This window comes from Daldinia decipiens, assembly GCF_022478715.1.
Source record: "Daldinia decipiens strain CBS 113046 unplaced genomic scaffold F4813scaffold_48, whole genome shotgun sequence".
Lineage (NCBI taxonomy): Eukaryota > Fungi > Ascomycota > Sordariomycetes > Xylariales > Hypoxylaceae > Daldinia > Daldinia decipiens.
In genome coordinates, this window is record NW_026054591.1 from 1 (window position 1) to 20,189 (window position 20,189).

The window sequence follows — 20,189 nt, forward strand, 5'->3', positions numbered from 1 at the left end:
ATTTAAGCCTTTAACGCTAATATTATTAAAAAATGGTTTATAAACGTTTAAAATTAAGTTATATAATATATAATTTATAATTTTAAAAAAATATATAATTAAATTTATTATTTTTATCAAAATTGTAATAAATTTTAAAAAATTAATTAGAATAGTAAATATTATTATATTTTGGTTGTATATTAATAAATTCAATTAATTATATCTTAAAAATAAGTTTATACATAAGAGTATTATATAGGTAATAAATTCTTTTACAAACATATTACAATCTTTTAAAAAAAACGCATCTTTAATTATTTAAACGTTTAATTTAATAATAAAGTTAATTAATTATAATTTATTGTTCTTTTTTTTAATAATAAATTAGGCGTTATAATAAAGGTTATAACTTTTTTCTAAAATTTCTATTTTTATTTTATTTTATAAGATTTTAATTATTTAATCTTTTAATAAAATTAAAATTAAAATATTTTTAACTTACCAAATTTTATATTAAATTATTTTAATTACATATAATAGCGCAATTTCATTTTTGATTTTCTTTAATTTGGTAAAGTTTTATTTTAAAATTATTTCTTAATAATATAATATTTTAATAAATATTTTTTTTTAATTAATAAATTTTATATCTTACAATTTAATTTTTAAGGTTTTAAATTATTTAAAGGTAAGTTATATTTTTTATAATTCTTTAATAAATCACAAAATAATATTTTAATATAAACTATTTATTTTAAATAATTCTAAGACTTTAATATTTTTTAAGGCTTTTTTAAATATCTTATCCTTCTAATTTAATAATTTAAATAATATTAATTTATTAAATAATATATTATTAATAAGGTAAATTTTTTAAAATTTATTTTTATACATTATATTAATTTAAATTATTTGATTATTAAAACGTCTTTATATCCTTCGCTATTTTTTTTTAAATTATTTTTATATTTTGCGTAAGGCTTTTATTATAAACGTAAAAAATTAATCATTAAATAATATTATTTTAATTTCTTCGTCTTCCTCTAAATAAAATAGGTATTTATTTTTATAATTAGAATTTTATAAAATTTATTCGATAAAATTTACTTTTAAATAATAGGATATCTTAGGTTAATTATTAAAAATTATATTTTTTTTATAGATATTTTTAATATTAGAATTGGTTTAGTTATAATTTAATTTTATTTTAATATTTATTATAATTATATTAATTTTAGTAAATATTTTATATATTAATTTATTAATTAATAAATTATTTAAATTAATAGGTTTTATAATACCATTAATTAAGCTTTTATTATTAATAGCCTTAAACTTTCTTATATATAATATGGTTTGATAAAATCTTTTAAAACTTAATTAATAAAACTTTTAAGTAATAAAGATATTTTAATTATTATTAAACCAAAAGTTATAATTCTTATTAAAATCTTATTATTTTTAATTATTATATTTATTTATGTTTAAAAAATAAAGTTTAAGCTTAAAATAAATTTATTTATATAATATTTATTTTTTATGACGTAAATAAGTAGTTATAATGATTAATTAGTTAATTATATAAGCTTTTTAATATATTTTAATATTAGAATTAAGATTGATTAATTGAATTTTTTTTAAATTATTTTGTTTTATTTATAAAATAGGTTATATTATTTAATATATAATTATATTATAATTAATAATTTAGTTTTTATATTAATAATGAACTGGTGCTGGTATATCAGGTGACCTTAATCCTGATTATATGATTATATTCTTAGTATAAGTACCATTTATAGTCGCACACATCTATTTTACATAGTATCATCCATTTTTAATATAAATTATTCCTTTCCTTCATCAGTTTCATCATTTAAAAATCCTTGATATCAGGTTTAATAGGGCTTGATCCAAGGCCAAGACGTTTAAGTCTTGTTCATTATTTTCTTAAAATTTCGTAAATTCTTTATTATATATGTTTAAAATTTTCATTAATATAGGTTTTTCAATTTCCAACTAATTAATATTACTAATCTTCTTAAGTTTATTTTTATTAAAATATTTAATTTTAATAATTTTATTATTTGGTTTTTTTTATTATTTAATTATATTAATATTTATTAGTAAATTTTTAAATTGGTTATTAATTTCTTTTTAAATAATATCTTTTATATAAATAATATTATTTTTTTTTATTATTTTTAGGAATTATTTATACTTAATAAGAAAATTTTAATTAAATATTTTAATATTATTTTTAAATTTTATAGTGTTAATTTTTATTATTACGTAAATGGTTTAATTTTAAAGTATTAAATTAATTGGAATAAAACGTAGTATTATTAACTTTTATTTAATTTCAATTCTTTTAATATAATATTTAATTTATTTTTTAACAAATAAGTTATTAATATTTTAATTATAAATATATTTGCAAATAATAATATTAATAGTTTTTTTTTTATTTAATAATTAATTAGATTATATTAAGGATATTAATATTTTAAATTAATTTTTATTTATTTAATTAGTTTATAATATATATGTTACGAATTTTATTATAATATAAGAATTTATCTATAGTTATGTTATATGTTATTAAATATAAGGATATTATATAATGTATATATATATTTCTTTAAACATCATAAAATTAATATATATTAAACGGATAATTAATTATATATAAAAGGGGAAGTTTAACTTAATTATAACTTTTTATGTAATAATTAAAAAGTTAAGGCTATTTGTAAGTTTGAATTTAATTAATTTTAATAAGTTAATTAAGGTATATTATATGTTTATTATATATTATTATATAAAATAATATTTTTAATGTATTTTTAATAATTGTTAATTTTTATTTAATTTACTTTATTATAACTTTTTGTATGTTAATTTGTATAGTGTTAAAATATTTTATTAAACTTTTCATAATTAATAAATCTTATAACTTATTATTTTTTATAAAGATTTTAAATTAAGGTTGGTTATTAGTGTTATTCTTTTATAGATAATTAATAAATTATTAAAAAATATCTTTAATATTATCAGAAATTTAAAATTTAATTTTTTTATTATTATAATGAATAAGACTTAAACGTCTTGGCCTTGGATCAAACCTTATTAAACCTGATATCAAGGATTTTTAAATGATGAAATTAATGATGAAAAAAAATGACTTATATTAAAAGTAGATGATATTATGTAAAATGGGTGTATGCAACCATAAATGGTATTTATACTAAGAATATAATTACATGATCAGGATCAAGGTCACCTGATACACCAGCACCAGTTCAGTAATATCTTTAAATTATTTAAAATATTATATAAACTATAAAAATCCCTTTTATTATAGTAAAAAAAATTAATTAAAACCTTAAAAACCTTAAGTTTTAAATTTATTCTTAAAAAACTTTATATATTTATTAAAAAAAAGATCTTATTATTTGTTTACGTTAATAATATTATCATAATATATTTTAAAACTTAAAAAAAAAAATAATATATTTTATTAAAAATTTTAAATAATATTACTAATTTATCGGAGGTAATAATTTATAGTAATTTTTAAATATTAAAATAATAAAAAATTAAGAAAGGCAATTTATTTAATTAAATTAATTTGTATATATTAATAAAATAATTAATTTTATAAAATTTTTAAATTAAATCTTAAATATTTTAATAATTAAAAAGAAATTATTTCTTTATAAAAAAATAGCTTTATTTAAAAATATTTATTGTTATTAATAACATATAAGATTTATTTTATATGTTATAATAATTATATGTTTAAATATAATTTTTACAATTTTATAACTTTTATAATTCAATTATAATCTTGGCTTAAAATATTATAATATATTAAATCGAATAATCTTATACTTTAAATACATATAAAGATATATGTTATAACTAAAAAGGGGTAATATTTTTAAAATTACAAGTAATATTTTATTTATTAATAATATCCACAATTGAAAAAACTCTCAAACATATATAATAAAATTATTTGAAAATATAATAAATTAAAAAGTTAATAAATAAAATATAATAATTATATTTACCATAAAAACTAAATTATTAATTTTATTATAAGTAATAAAAAAAGTTATATTTGTTATAAAATTAATTTATACCTTTAAAATTAATTTAAATTAATTTATTATTAAAATCAACTATAATAATAAATAAATAATTAAATTAATTAATAAAGATATTAAAAAATTAAAAATTAAATTAAAGTATGTGGATATATATAATTATTAATTGCGTTAAAAGGTTTAATAAAATTATATTAAAGTAAATTACGTTATTTTAAAAAATATAATTGTAAATAAATTTATTAAAATTTTTATAAAAGATTTATATAAATAATTTAAAACTTAATTAGTTTTAATAAATATTAAAAAATTTTATAAATAAAGCGGCTATAAAAATTAAATAATAAAATAGTTATAAAATAAAAGATACGTATTAACGGTAATTAAAAGTAATTAAAAGCCTTTTTTAAATTAAAATTAAATTATTAATAACTTAAATAATAAAAAGATATTGAGATATTTTAAACTAAATTAACTTATCGGTTACATTTAAAAAGGTATATTAAATTAATTAACCATATTAAATAATTTAAAAATCCTTAATTTCATATAAAATAACAGTATAACACGCATTCCTACAATTTTACCTTAATTAATCAAATCATTAAAAATATAATAAATTAAATCTCATTTAACGTCTATTCAATACGTATTAATTATATAACATTTCATAATCAAGGATTACTCGTTAAAATAACTAGCCATTTTTAAAGGATACTTTAATCTTTAAGTCATATTTCCACATCGCTGAAGCTTTGTTATTCTATTTAGTATTCTAAGCTGGTAACATTCAGTTTAAAGAATGACTGGCTAACCTCTCTCTCGAGAACATGCTGTTTTAAGTAACATCACACTATCTCTAAGACTGACGATTTCTCTTAGTTCTAGACAATACTCACGGCTTACTTATATAGTATTTTTGCCTTAAACAACTTATAATTATGTATTGCCTGTATTAAATACGTAGCATTTCCTAAATCGTAGGTAGTTACCCCTTACCACATTACTGGGATCGGATAAGATGTAGTAACCCCGACTCTATGACAGTATATTTATATTTTGAACATATTCTGCGCCAAAACAAAATCATCCCGATTCCTCCCATAACCTCGATATTATATCAAGGACTCAGTTCGAATGAATCAAACGTATCCACTGGTCCCGAGCCCATAACAACACCGCCGCCTGGGATGTAGATGCGACCGTTTACCGAGGCCGCCGCCGTACCATGCCTCGGGTGTCGCATAGCCGGCTGCTTGAACCACACGTCGTCCTTCACACTGTAAACTTCCGTTTCGTTGAATACGCCGTTCGACCCGGGTTCTGGGTTGCCTTCGCCCCCGAAAGTTGCAATGTAATTGCCGATGACGCCAACCGCAAGTCCACCGCGGGCGGTAGGCATTTCGGCATGGGCTACCCATCCCTTTGATGACGCGTTGAGATCGAGAGACCAGGTTGTGTTACGCACGTCCACTTGCCCGTGATCGCGACCGCCAACAACGTAGAACTTCTGGCCTATGACTGCTCCCCCGACGTGATCTCTCGGGGCAGGAATACTTGGTAGCGTTGTCCATGTACCCTTTTCGGTATCGTATGCGGTCACAATATCAAGAGTAAGTTGGTCGCCACCAATTTCGAGTCGATCCAACCCTCCAGCTAAGTACACGATATTTCCGGATATTCCTACAGCTGAAGCCCCACGGCCCTGTCCCTCCGGCATAGGGGGTAGAGCCGACCACGTCCGTTTAGAGATGTCGTAGACGAAACAGTCGCGTGAAGACCGCCACACCATATCCGATCCATCTCCTGTGAGACCTCCGAGCAAGTAGATTTTATCGTTAACAGCGGCGGCATTGATATGGGTGAAAGCCTCCGGGATCGGTGTGAGACTCTCCCACGTGTCTTCTTCAAGCGAGTAAGCCTCGAATGTGTCTCTCGACTGGATCGCTGGTATGCTGGCGTTGGCATTAGGCGAAATGCCACCTAGAACATAGATATGAGTATTGGTCGCTGTAGTGCCGTGTTCCTGAATAGCAGCGCCATTTCCAACAGCCGGGAGGTCTGTCCATTGAAACTTAGGTGGCTGCGGTTGGCCGGTAGCGGATGCTTCAACTGATATAGCCCAAGGGAGTGACAGTAACACTACAGATGGCTTCATGTTGTGTAACTCTTAAATATTACTATATCAGAACGTGTGATGGATATGCTGGTTGACACATGATTATCGCTACACTGGAAAGCTACTTATATCAAAGCGATTGGGTTAGCTGGATGTCTCAAAGTATTAACTCGTCCGTCCCTCCCGGCCGAACTCCGCAGTGGACAACCTCCGAGCGCTACATAATCCTTCCGGGGATAACCCCCGTATGTTCTAATTCCGACCGAACCTTTCGGACGACCTGCACCTGGCTGCCTTGTTTAAGCCGAGGATTTGGCAGTAGTATGGCTAGCACAGTCTTCAACCGGGATGGAAGGCATATTCAAGTAGCAGCAAAGCCGTTAAGTCAATGTTTATCCTGCTAGAAATAATACCTTAGCTCACGGACTTGGCAAAATCTTAGCATTATGATACTTTCTTTATGGTATTGATATCCAGCTGGGTGTTATGTAGTGGAAATATGCCTGTGATCCGATAATTTGGGTGGTTACAACTTCGTAATACAACAATATTATAGACTCTCCATATCGGTTATAAACGCCATGAATCCACCCATGGAGTTTTCATAGAGTATTGACTTGGAACCGGCCCATGCAATACGCGTAATTCGTATAAGTTGAGCTCGGGTGTATGAGGTGGCTGCCATGGGTACCTTGTGCGGCATAGCCAGCCTTTGATTTGTAGAGGTAAGTCAAAGCACCCTTACGGGGGCTACCTTAGTGGGGGCTACCTTAAAAACGCGACGCGTTTGCGATAAGGTTTATATATAAATTATTATATAATTTTATTAGTTTTTAGTTAATTAAAAAATAAAATTTATTATTTAAATCTTTATTTTTTTACAATTTTAAAATGCTTATTTTCTTAGCTTAATTGCGTTGCGTTGCGGCGATAAACGACGTTTTCGATAGCGTATCCTTACGGTAAGCGTTTAAAAAATATTTTATATTACGATATTATTTTACGAACCAAATATTAAGCTATAAAATATAAAATAATTATTTAAAAGAATATTAAAAGCTATTAAAATATTAAGAAAAAGAATTAATTAATTAGGCTATTACGTTAAGCTATATTGAACAGGAGTTGGTATCTCCTGCAGAGTATAACATATCACTTCAACATTTAAATCCTTGTAAAAGGCCTTAAACAGCTAATAATAACACTATACTCTAGAAGAACTGTAAGGATCTACTAATCGGATAGAATATATAAGATAAATACGTAAAATAAAGCTATAAGCTATAAATATGAGAAAATAACAAATATATCTATATTAAATACATAACTAAATAATAATAATCGTAACTATCTAATCAGAAGAATACAACAAATATTAAACCTTTATATGGCTTGTAACTTAAGATTACATAATAATACCCTTGCTCTTGGCAATGTGGTACCACACCAGTTCAATATTAATTATGCGTTTTTTTTATATCGATTTAAAAATATTATAAGAAAATTATTAATTTATAATTATCGGTTCGATATTCTTAATAAATATTAATATATACAATTTTTATTTTATTATTTTAATATTAAATTGGTTAAGGTTTATTTAATCGATTATAAATAAATTAACAAAATTATAATTAATAATATTAATATTTTTTTCGATTAATTTAAAGCTTTTAAGATTAAGAATATCCCGGTTAAATATATATATAACGTTAACGAAATGGAAATTATAAAAAAAGTTAAAAATAATAAAATAATTATTAATAAAACTTATAAAAAATATATTATAATTAAAAACTATAATAATAAAATTTAGATATTAATTATTAAATGCGTTAATAATAATAGTTAATTTTTAAATCTTTTTATTATATATATAAATAAATACGTATAATAATAATAGTTTTTTAATAATAAAAACGTTAAATTTAAAGGTTAAAAATTTATTACATTTTTTAATAATTAAATTAATAATAATATTGCATTTAAATAGCTTTATAAATTTTTTTAAAAAAAAATAAAGCTATTAAATTGTTAATAATAACAATTATTAATTTTTAACGGTTATAATAACCATACTATAATAAAATTCTTTTAAAAATACTTTATAAATAAAGTTTATATTATTTTTATTCTAATATATTTATTATATATTTTATAAATTATTAATATAAATATATTTTTATTAATAAAATAAAATTATTATTATAAATTTATTAAAATATATTAATTATATTATATTTTTAATTTTGATAAAAAAAATTTATTACAATTTATTAAATAATACGAAAAAAACGTTTAACTAAATATAATATATTAATTAATTAAAAAGCTATAAAAATTTATTTTAAAAATTGAAATAAATTATTAAATTACCAATTTATGTTTTAGAAAATTTTCGATATTATTTCAGCCCTTCCAAGCTTTATTTTTAACCTAAAAAAACTTAATTTTATTAAAAATATAGCCTTAATCCCTTTAATAATATTTTTAAATTTATAAAATATTAATATTTTAATTAAAAAATTATCCAAAATTAATATAACATTTATTAAACCCGCGGTAAGGTTTTTATTTAATAAGATTAATAAGATTTTCGATAAAGTTATTATAAAATTAGCTATAATAAAAACTTGCATTAAATATTTAAAAAAAGTATTAATAAATATAAAACCGTAAAAACGGCATAAGATATTATTTAATCCAAATTTAACGTTTGTAAATATTAAGGCTATTATAAAAGAAAAAAAGTAATTAAAAGCTTAGAAATTAAATAATATAATTATAATTAACAATTTTAATACTAATTTAAAAAATAAAACTTTATTAATTAAATCGATAGTAAAAGACTATATTATTATTAAAATATAATAAATTATAAATTAATTAAATTTAATTTAATTAAATAACATTAAATTAAAATTAAAATATTTATTTTGAAGGTTTAAAAATTTAAGGTAGCCCCTACTAGGGTGGCCCCTGTAAGGGTGCTTTGACTTATACGCCAGTATATGCTTCAGCGCGGTCAGACATATATAAAGGCGCCTGGAGTAGGCTGTGTATAAGACACAACTAATGCGATCAAGATATCACCTACTTCTTCTTTATTAAAAATGTCTGTATATCGGAATTTTCTAACGACATAAAAGGCCAGGGGATTTAGATCCAGTGTAAAGTGAATTCATCCGTAACCAGCCCCTGATGATGCATATATACATTTCCAACAATTATATCTGGATCGATATCCAGCTTTTACATCTTGTATTGTAGTTCTCTAATGTCTATGTAGATTTTGTGTTGCCGTTTAGGGAAGGAAGATTTCCCCCCTGACTCGGCAAAGTATCATCTATATCGTCCCTCTCGCATGCCCCGACGTCAGTTTCCGGTGCTTCATCTTCCGACCGGTCATCCTTCGCAATCCCCAAGAAGATGAACCTGTAGGCGTTGCGTAGAAGGCAGTATAGCCAGAATAGGTTCAGCGCCTGAAGCGATGCTAGTAGAACAAACGTGATAATATTTGACAGAGGAGATTTGTACTGCTCTGCTTCCCAGTCGAGTTCGTAAGGTCCGATTGTGCCGAATTCGTTAAAGAGTGAGTATATGATGCGAATATTGATGTAATGCCGTAAATAAGTCCATAAAATTATACATAGGCTGAACGAGTGTCCCTGATATGGGCTATCGGTACAGTTCAACGACTTGGATATCTATAGGGTCATATATGAGTTAGCTGAAAATCTTCTCGACAGCCCTGCAGAGGATGCGAAAGAAAGCCACAATGGCTCAATTAACTCACAGCTAGGAAAAAGTCACTAATATCGTGTGTGACATAGATCGCAATGCCCATATACGTGAAGTGAAACCTGTAGCTTAGGCCGATAAGGGCTATGGTCACAATATGGTGACCGACGAGCTCCTTGAAGTCCTTGCGTCTCTGTTCGAAACCCAGCAGCATTACTACAGACTGCTGCACCCAGAAAGCGGCTTGAAATAAGTAATAAAACTTGATATTCGCGTTATGAGTTTTATGCGGGAAGCCTTCGTACATGCCCCTCGTGTTGAAATACCACACTGGAGTCTGCTTCATGCAGTACATGCCAAACGGCCCCATGAACGCGATATAGAAGGCGATATACATCTGTTCCATGAATCGCAACTGCTTGGCTCGCGATTTGATGCCGAAACTTCGAGCTAGTGGACGTAACACCTCGTACATGACGAATTCTCGGGCGAAGGACAGGAGTATGGTATAGAAGCCCACGAATGCAAGGTCCCACGGACCTTTACCGTACTGTGGAGAGCCGTCAACATCGTCTGCCTTATGAGATAGAAGGATAAAGTGATGGATAACGTTAGAACTCGTCGGATTAGGGGCGTAGAGAAAGAGGGTCGCTAACGTGAGCATCAGCGGTAAAGTCCACGACCGACGCAGGAGAGATCGAGACTTTCTACGTTTATGATACTTCTTCTCCGTCGGCCAGCTTGCATGACCATTCCGAGCTCTCAGGGGGAGCTTTGGTGTCCCATTTCCGATGCAAACGTCGCCTTTCCTGCGTCGGCGCGATGCGCTATTTTGTGTTGGACTAAGATGACTGTCCATGATCATGACTGCTGGGTTTCTCGAAAATAGTATTAAACGACACGTCCTTCGTCACTGTTTTATTTACTCCAAATGGGAGCAATTGGATTATGATAACATGCCCCTTTAGCGACTCATTTTAATGCGTCTTTCCGACGGACACCGCTCGGCGCCCGCGGACGGCGTTTTGGTACATCTCCTACGCCGATTCGTCATGGGGATAGTATAACGCAAAATATATCTAAGAGATAACATGTCTAAACCCCATGTTTTTAGTCAATTCGGAAATCAAGTCAACTTTACAGAAGGCATTGGAACTGGAACGCGGCGTTATGTATCCGCGATCATATGTAAGCGTGTGCCAACGAGATTGAACACGAGGCCTTTGCTGCGAGAGATATTATTAGGGAAAGATGAAATAAGAAGTCGCATGCATAATTAGCTTCAAAACAGGCAAGGAACTATAAGTGTTTGCTATAGGTACCTACTATGTAAGTGATTACGGCGCATATTGGCATCGCCAAGAAAAGCCCTTGCCGATTGTACATCATGCCACCGATTCGTAAGACTCCGATGGCATTAAATGTTACTTCTTCTATTTCATCTCCATCAGCCCTATTTTACTATCGAGCACAACAGGCTAAGAGACGATTCAGATGCCTCAATTGCCAGCGGGAACTATTGGCGACGCTGTAGGCGTGCTGTTGTTCACGTTTATTTGCCTGTTTACCAATATTCTCCTCATATGGCTTTACTGGATCAGTCACGAGAGGTTAAGCTGTAAGCTCATCTATGTGTTCCCATCGACGTCTGAAAACCCGTGGAAATGCTAACCAATATCCATGCAGATGTTGCCTTAATCGCGTACTTCGCCCTGTTGTGCACCATGAGTAGCATCGTGCAGCAGATATACAATTACACGTAGGTTTTCCATGAAGGTTGATAATTAACACGTAAATGTAGTAATTCATCTCCCTAGCCTATGGAATGATCTCATGTGGGCTCAGCTTTACTATATCAAAGCGAACTATGAGAATGCCGATGTCATCTTCAACAATGGCAACTTTGGGTTCATGCGAGCTCTAGCGATCATCCGTACGCATTAATATTGAACACCTTGCTGCTAAGTCTAGGTACTTACTGAGGCCGAATAGGGCTGTTCTGCTACATCATAGAGTCCTCTTACCTGATGACGTAGTATGAAAGCATGCTTCATTCAATATGCCGACGATGCTAATGCTGTGACCAGTTCAATCCACATGGTTTTGACTATTTACGGTTACTGGGGAACACGACGATCTGCCGAGCGAGTCTACACTGTGGCTAGTAGGATTGTGCCTTTTGTGCTGGACATCATCACCATCGGGCTACTTCAAACACCCGCAGTTCAAAGAAGCTTCTTCGTGTATATGGTCGTAGCTAATGTACAAGGTATGTACACCTTTCTTATATAGAGAAAAGCTTGCTTTGGCTATTCATAGGCTGATTCTGTATAGCTGTTGGGAGTTGTGCGGTTGGAATCATAGCCATATCCGTCATCGTTTGGAAATACGTCAACACGAAGCTCTCCTGGAAATATTTACCAATTACGCAACATTCCAGAAGATGGAGTCTTCCTTTTAGGAACTCTATGAACTCGGATAACAATTCTGGACCACGCCGTAGCCAAGTAACTATAACCTTGCCATCGGTATTTGATAGCAACTGGTTGGTGTTCCGACTCTTCACTGCCATCATTCTCATATCGTACGTTTTCCGATATCAGACAATCTCCCAGCTAAGAGACTGTGCTTATAATCGTGACAAGCGCATTCATAGTAGCGAGCATAGTCACTCATCTGCCCCAGCGCGATGATGTAGCCAGGGACGCTCAAGCAGACCAGCCTGACCTAAGCGCAGGACGCGCTAGATCGAACATTATCGGATACATATATGGCGTGACACCTGGATTGGCAATATGGATAGTATTTGGCCTTACTCGAACATTCAGAGAGATTATGTACGAGCGGCTCGTACCCAGGAGATGGCGAACGAAACAGCCGAAGCCCCTACCATCGCCAGGAAACCCATGGAATGCTTCCCATGAAATGCATCCTACAGACTATATATCGGGATCGAATATGACACGGGCTGCGATAGGAGCCGAATATCAGTTGAATGATATGCATCGCGCAAAGGGGTCTTCGTCATCAGAGCTTAGGATTAAACCTTTACCAGTCAGCAATCTAACTTCCTTGTAGGCGCAAAGTGATCAGTTTATGTCAAGCAGGAGTAAGAATATTTCGCGTCAGTAATTTCTCTACTTTCCGCTGCAGCAAATCAGCTTATACGCAACGGTGGCAACGTATTATGATGCCTTAATGTTCACCCCAAAGTTAATTGAAGCCACCCAACAATAGGATGTGCTGTCTAACGAGCATAGCTATCTCAAGGGTCGAAAAGCAATTTCAGCTGAGGATAACACAGCATATTATTGCTAGATTTGTCCTCTACCCTAAGGCAGGCTGGGAAGTTCGGCCGGCTGTATGCCCGCTAGGAGGTGTTCCCCGGATAAAGGGGGGGAGGGGGTACACTTATCTGCATATGTATCTTATGCGAGTCCATTCACCGATTCATATCCCGATGAAGCCTCCAACGTCCATTATCACCTTCAGCCGCATCTATGAGCACGGTCTATTGTCCAATATTGGGGAATCACTCCCGCACATGCCCGTTCCTCATTGCTTTAGTTTCGTTGGGTGTATATATAACTAACATCTTATTGGCTGCTCATTCAGTTTATCAAGGAGACTTCGATGCATGTCAGCCCAACGTGAAAAAAATGCAGTCTTCGTTTATGTAACTGCCCGTGATACATGATGTATCATTCTAAGGGCCGAATGTGATATTCTACGTAGTTTTTCATTACAACGTATCCATTAGACAATAGACATTGCCCCCCTGTTCTTAGGTATTATGATATCACCTCCGAATCATAGCTTTAGCCACCTAGGTCTCTGTATAATAGCATTATTCTCTTATTATTCTCTTACCATATATAGCTCTTCTTTTCATAGGATCTAGATATCTGACCTATCCCCACGATTCTTCATTCAAGCACCATGTCTTCTTCAAAGAAAAATGTTAGCGCTATTCCTAAATCTACCTGCCTAAGCTCTGAGGAACATGGTTGCAATATTAAAGATCATTTACTTCATTACATTGGATGTATTGAATATCGTGATCGAGAAGACTTCTTCAACGAAAACTCCCAGATATGGAAAGACGAAGTTGAACACCAGGAGAAAGTGCTTGGCCATAGCCATGAGGAAGCATATATGCTTACCGAGCTGAAGAGAAACTCTTGGAAAGCTGACTGCGAGAACGAATTAAGTCGCATCGGCTTTCTTCGCAGAGAGTTATTTAAAAATATTAAGGACAAACATCTGGTATGCAGGATACAGGAAAGTCTTGGTGCGTGGCGTGTGTCCCCTATTAATAAGGTCGGCATTTTAATTGTCGAGAGTGATCGAAGAGCAAAGGGAAAAGGGAACTCACAGCCATTTTATGTATCGCCCAGAGATGAAGAATATGACCCAGAAAAAGACGTCACTGTACCTATAATCCAGTTTAATGAAGGTAAACGGGATGAACTGCGTGACCATAGAGTGTGGAATAGATTTCCGAACCAGAAGACAACACTTAGCAGTTTGCTAAATGACCAAGACAGTCTCCTGCAACATGACAACTATTCATCTGACCGGGTCATTAGATATTTCCACATTCCGTCTAACAACATGGATGTAAGTCATATACTACCTACGCGACACAATTAGCTGAGCTCTCCGCTAATTGTAATCTAGTGGGTCGAAGTGAGTCTGCCGTTCATTAGGATATACCTACCTACCAGGTAGATATCTACTTAGATTAACTAGGTGTATAAGCTAACAGCTTCAAGCGAGCTATCGGACGATACTTCGGTGAAGAAAGACCAAATTACCACACTACCCATCGCGAGCTAAACCGAAAGAAAAAGACAAAAGCTGATATGGTTCTTCGGAACCAATATTGGCGCGGACAACTGCGCGGCAATCAACCTCATAACCCCGCGCATGCAAGGCATATGAAGCCGCTATGCGCGACGATATCATCAGGTAATCGGAGTATTTTTGCATTAAACAGGCTAAACTTATATTAATTGTGTTACGGATTTAGAAGATGTCAAGTATTTCCATAGGAACATGGTTCTTTTCGTAAGTTTTTCCTTCCAGAAATGGGATATCCATTTAATTAATTCAATCCAATATAGATGCCATACCTTCACTGGGAAACATCGAGAAATAATGATCAATTCTCCATGGAGACGGAGGAAAAGATTGCGGAAGAAAGACTTGAAGGAATTGACAATCTATACAGCCAGCGGATAGCTTTACCTCGGGCACAACGAAAGTCTATGGTAAAGGTAGCAACTATGAGCACCCTCCTAAAACTTATGAAAGAGAAATGTTTGATTAAAAGTCGGCTAGAAGTAGACCATAATGGCCGGCTTAAGATCAGACATCCTTTAGGCCAGCTCCTCCTTGATGCCGCAAGATTGTATGAAGGTATGTCGAATTATCGAGACAAGAAGCTACTACGTCAATATCTTTCCGCAAATCCGCCCCTTCATCCTCGGCGTACCCTCTATCAAGCTCACCACGGGGCACTTCATTCTACATGGGAGCGAGACCGAGACCAAGTTGTATACAAACATACAACCGCACAACATGAAAGTTTCCACAAATATAATCCGGAGACTAGCAGGTGGGAAGGCCACATGGATTTTGACATCGGAGGCAAATGTGAAGAATGTAACAGAAATATCCGGAAAGTATCTCGTGTTGTTATGGTGGATCAATTATGGATGTGGATTTTAGATGCAAAAACGATCATCACCTGCTTTCCAAACCAGTACGGTTCGAATAGGCAGGACAGTTCGGCCGTCCACGAATCGATTAGGGATCGCATCCAGGAAGTTAACCCTGAGCAGATCCGTACTGTCTTCGACCTAGGGCTCATTATCATTGAAGCGTGTGTTGGTTCTTTGTTCAATCGACCAAGAGTGACGAGCCTACAACCCCAAGTAATCGACGTGTTTTCCAAAGCTATTGGGAATGCTGTGAGTATCATAACCTGATAATGGGTTAGCTTGATTCTAATGGTCACTGTTAGATACACAAGCAAACCATCATTTCTGATAGATTATGGCGCTGGGCTAGGGATGCCAGGCAAATCTACAATTCCAATTGGGATGTTGACACTTTGGAACTTATGACGCTCATTGATATCTACCCAGAAGGTCAGCTTGAGCTGGACCTAAAGGACATAGTGGAAGAATTGGACATTATGATACATATCACGAAGGTGCATAAGGAAATGATTGCAGCATTCACTACTAATGCCCAAAGTTTGCTGGGTCCAATTGGACGGTTCGGCGATAGCATAAAGTCGAAAATAACCGACCACCACTCACTATCACCAGATAAGGATGATATGGGAGACAATAAGTCGTTGGTTATGAAGGGACCGGAAGACTACAACTGGTTTAAGCTTGGTGCTGATGAATTACAAGGGGTCATTACTGGACGTATCGAGGAACTTGAGGAGTTACGAAGTGCTGCTCATCGTACTGCCGAAAGTGTAAGAGCCAACCTAATTACTATATCCTCCCTTTCAATGAAATTCATATGAGAAACATGAGCTAATTAAAAGCTTTAGGTCAAATATCAGTTGGGATTTAAACAACAACATGCCAGTGTGATCCAGGCATGGGTAGCTCTCCATCAATCAGACGAGACCATCAAGCAGGGAAGGTCGGTCATGATGTTTACGCTTGTGACGATCATTTTTGTAAGTTCAAGCCTGAATTTCCTCATTGCATGTTAACGATATCTAGCTCCCCTTATCGTTCATGTCCAGCGTTTTCGGGATGAATAATATCGAGATTACCAGTGAAACTTGGTCTATACACCGGGAATTCTTGTACATGTGTAAGACGACATTCCTGCTACGAGTATATACCTAAACTAACATAATATCAAAAATTTTAAGTCACTATCTCGGCTGCAGTCATTATCTTGAGTTTGCTGCTTGCTTTCGGCGGCTGGATTTGTGCTGGCCTATTCTATCTATGGAAGAGATTCATTGCTGCATTGATGGTGGAATCTGGCTTATATAACCGCTGGCGCGATGCTAGCTGGCCAAGCAAGAAATTTCAGCATGAGGCGAATGTCTTCTCTGATCCCGTCAAAAGCAAGGCTAGGAAAGCTCACCTGGTACAAACAGTCAAGAAACGGTTGGCAGAAGAGGAACGTGCCAAGGCCATGCAGGGGGGTATTGGAAATGGAATTAGTTCAAGTGGTTCTCTGTCTGAGCAAGAACAAGGGAATTGTCATGTCGACGGTTATTCTTCCCAACCACCAAATCAACCGACTGCGCAGCCCATTTACAGGCGGATTTGGAATGGAAATAATGCAAGGAGCAGAGGGAATATTGGACTTTCAAATGTGTAATCGGATAGAAGAATTAGTCAATTTGTATAAGCTAGGTACTATAGTATGATACTCGAAAGAGACTTTATCTAAAGCTCCTCCGTGTCCTCGATGGGCAGATCGTGTGCTGTCGTAGTCTCATTCTGCCACTCAGACAAGACTTTCTGGGAGTGCTCTTCCTCGTTGTCAACAACGCGCAGTTTACTCAAGTAGTCATCAGCAATAAGTCGCGCGACGTTCATACCCATGAGCGCACTCGTCTCCATGGTCGAGATGAAGCTCTCGATACCCGATGTATAGTATAGCCCGTCCCCTAAAATGGGGTCCTGGAACGTGACGCGAGGGTACTTCTGAGGATAAGGGTGGAAGATGGTGGGATGGTACCACGAGATGGGGTCGAGAACGGTTGTTGCACCCTCACTGGTGTCCTCCTCCTCGTTATTATTAGGTCGAGTGAACGTATCCGGCACCTCAACGCCTAATAATCGGGACAAAAATTCGGGTGTCACTTTATGAGGCGAAAAGATCTTATACACGTACTCCGCATTGTGCGTCTTGGGGTTTGTCACCACCTTTACCAAAGTCGCGGAGAAGAAACCAGCGCTGCCAGCTCCATCCGGTCCAGGTCTGGCTTCGTCATCTTCACCTAACGTCGTGAGTACGGAGATAGGCACAGTAGATGCAGACTCGAGGTTGAAAAACTCCGCGCTGAACTTGTAGGGAGATGCGAAAAGTGTCACATGCAGCTCAACATACGGGATCGAGTCGACAGGGTGGGGCATGACATTCTCATCATGACTGATGCCGCTGAATTGGTACGGCGTTGCGATGACAACATCGTCGAAGGCAACTGGGTATGCCTCTGCCTCGTCATTAGTAGCACCGGTCGTCGCAGTCTGTATTCTGTATTTTGGTGGTACTGAGCTAGAGTCACTGCTCTTTTCCTTGGTAATAACAGCCACAGTTGAGTTCAAGGAGATGTGAGCTTTAGAGGCCGCCACCATATTAGAGAATATCTGCCAATTGCCGCCGGCAATAGCTACTGCTCCTTCAGGGGCCATCGCAACCTAGACTCGAATGTTAGTCTCGTCTGAGTTCCTAAGAGCCGTTATGAGAACCGACCATAGTGCCTAGGCCGTGTATGTACTGTAGATTCGAGGCATAGTTCACACGGGTACTTGCTTGCACAATATCACGAGCAAACGGCCCATCGAGCTTGTTTTCGGCTAAAAATTGTTTCCCAGTCAAGCCCGTTATTTGAACAAGGCCAAGCTCATACGCCCTGGTCGAGAGAGATCTGAAGGGGAAGTAGGGCGACTGGTAGAGCTTCAAAAAGGATCCTACGGTTTCTTGAACAAGCCGATGGGTGTAATACGGGGCAGTCCCGTACTTCCAGAACAGCTTGGCAAGGTTCCACCACCCCCAGGATTCCGAGTCTTGCGTGTAGACGAATTGCTTGCCATCCCAGATACCAAGTAGTCCCTTTTCATCAGTACCTGGCTCGGTAACAAGTAGGTTGAAGTCCCTAGTAGCGTTGTAGAGGATGTGGTTCACCTCGACAAATATGGAGGCTCCCAGCTCGACTGGACTGAGAGGGTCATCGTATACATTTACTGTGAGAGTGCGGCCACCTATGTGGTTGGTTTTCTCAAAGATGGTGATATTAACGTCGATGCCTTCCTGCTGAGCATATTTATGCAAGTGGTAAGCCGCGGAGGAGCCGGCAGCGCCAGCACCTAGGGAACGTGTCAGTAACAAGGAAGTAATGTGAAATTAACCGTTTAACAAAGCAGTATCCCGGGAATAATATCAATGGCCAATATTAGTGTGGGTGATTATGCTAAATTTGGTAGCTTCAACATTGGTATTGGGGCTCCTTATCGAATGCTAGGCTGTAAGATAATTGTCCAATTTCAACTTACCTATGATCGCGACTTGCTTCACATGTTGAAAGTCAACATTACCGGCGGTAGTAGCAGCCGTTAATGGTGCTAATAAACACGCCAAAGAATATGAATGTGTGAAATGCATTATTGACTTCTTATAGTTGTAGTTGACATGTTTATGATGATAAAGACATCGGCTGATAGATCAGACGGTGAATGTGCAGACATCCACTAGGTATCCATGATGTTGAACGCACGAGCCACATTGGCATCATTGGAAAATTTACTCTTATCTGGATATTCTGATATATGAATTATTTATAAACAAGCATAAGGACAACTAGAGTTTGAACAGTTTGCTACCCCTTTTCCGAATTATTGGTGTTTTATAAGGCCAAAAAAACACTGCGATATTTTGGATTTTGACTTTTCCCAAAGTTAATAATACTTTAAGTTTTGCTTGTACGCCGAATGAAATACTTTAAGCAATAAATCTAAGCAAACCCTTCTCATATTTGAAAAGTATTACAGTCACTGGACCAATCATGGATGGACTATGTAAGTGATCAATCAGACGACAGCACATTCACCCTCTTTTAATTCAGAGTAGTCGGCCACACAAGTATATTTGGAGCTTTTAAATTATCGTATGGTCCTGTTCTTCGCCTTCTTGGTATTTGTCCTTTGGATAGTTTCCCCCAACTAGGAGTGTTAAATATCCCTAGAAATACCACCATGTCCACTAACTATGAGGTATACTCTCAGTTTGTTATTTCTATGTGGATATTTTCCAACTTCCCTATCTAGGTAATGTTCAGTAACTGTAAGTACAGCCTTGTACAAAGGTGGAAAAAAGATTGAGAAGCAACTGTGAGTACTAGTATTAATTTTTCCTGAGGGCGTATAGAACAGAATGCACACTTCGTCACTTCCGTCATCGTGAAAAATTGGCAGATAACATTTGAACTTGATGAGGAAAACACATCTCCATCTAGTCGTATC

At 33.9% G+C, this 20,189-nt stretch overlaps 5 protein-coding genes across 5 annotated transcripts; 2 read left to right on the top strand and 3 right to left on the bottom strand.

The window, feature by feature from the left end:
• Positions 1 to 5,018: 5,018 nt before the first annotated feature.
• Positions 5,019 to 6,934, bottom strand: F4813DRAFT_374510 (galactose oxidase). The gene has a single exon (XM_049244941.1). The coding sequence runs from the start codon at positions 6,250 to 6,252 to the stop codon at positions 5,215 to 5,217; it is 1,038 nt and encodes a 345-aa protein (XP_049095339.1). The 5' UTR covers positions 6,253 to 6,934; the 3' UTR covers positions 5,019 to 5,214.
• Positions 6,935 to 9,306: 2,372 nt separating this feature from the next.
• F4813DRAFT_374512 (longevity assurance proteins LAG1/LAC1) lies at positions 9,307 to 11,222 on the bottom strand. The gene is made up of 2 exons (XM_049244942.1): positions 10,010 to 11,222; positions 9,307 to 9,920 (listed from the first exon to the last, which is right to left on the bottom strand). The coding sequence occupies exons 1-2, from the start codon at positions 10,817 to 10,819 to the stop codon at positions 9,495 to 9,497; spliced, it is 1,236 nt and encodes a 411-aa protein (XP_049095340.1). The 5' UTR covers positions 10,820 to 11,222; the 3' UTR covers positions 9,307 to 9,494.
• A 94-nt stretch (positions 11,223 to 11,316) lies between these two features.
• Positions 11,317 to 13,564, top strand: F4813DRAFT_374518 (uncharacterized protein). Its single transcript, XM_049244943.1, has 7 exons — positions 11,317 to 11,572; positions 11,641 to 11,713; positions 11,772 to 11,887; positions 11,947 to 11,989; positions 12,042 to 12,223; positions 12,289 to 12,538; positions 12,600 to 13,564. Exons 1-7 carry the CDS (start codon positions 11,449 to 11,451, stop codon positions 13,030 to 13,032), a joined length of 1,221 nt encoding a protein of 406 aa, XP_049095341.1. The 5' UTR covers positions 11,317 to 11,448; the 3' UTR covers positions 13,033 to 13,564.
• A 148-nt stretch (positions 13,565 to 13,712) lies between these two features.
• On the top strand, positions 13,713 to 17,400 carry F4813DRAFT_374522 (uncharacterized protein). The gene is made up of 9 exons (XM_049244944.1): positions 13,713 to 14,574; positions 14,635 to 14,643; positions 14,730 to 14,925; positions 14,987 to 15,024; positions 15,081 to 15,929; positions 15,983 to 16,450; positions 16,529 to 16,660; positions 16,707 to 16,800; positions 16,862 to 17,400. Exons 1-9 carry the CDS (start codon positions 13,894 to 13,896, stop codon positions 17,320 to 17,322), a joined length of 2,928 nt encoding a protein of 975 aa, XP_049095342.1. The 5' UTR covers positions 13,713 to 13,893; the 3' UTR covers positions 17,323 to 17,400.
• On the bottom strand, positions 17,381 to 19,420 carry F4813DRAFT_255657 (prenylcysteine oxidase). Its single transcript, XM_049240197.1, has 3 exons — positions 19,224 to 19,420; positions 18,424 to 19,037; positions 17,381 to 18,368 (listed from the first exon to the last, which is right to left on the bottom strand). Exons 1-3 carry the CDS (start codon positions 19,330 to 19,332, stop codon positions 17,391 to 17,393), a joined length of 1,701 nt encoding a protein of 566 aa, XP_049095343.1. The 5' UTR covers positions 19,333 to 19,420; the 3' UTR covers positions 17,381 to 17,390.
• Between the last annotated feature and the right edge of the window lie 769 nt (positions 19,421 to 20,189).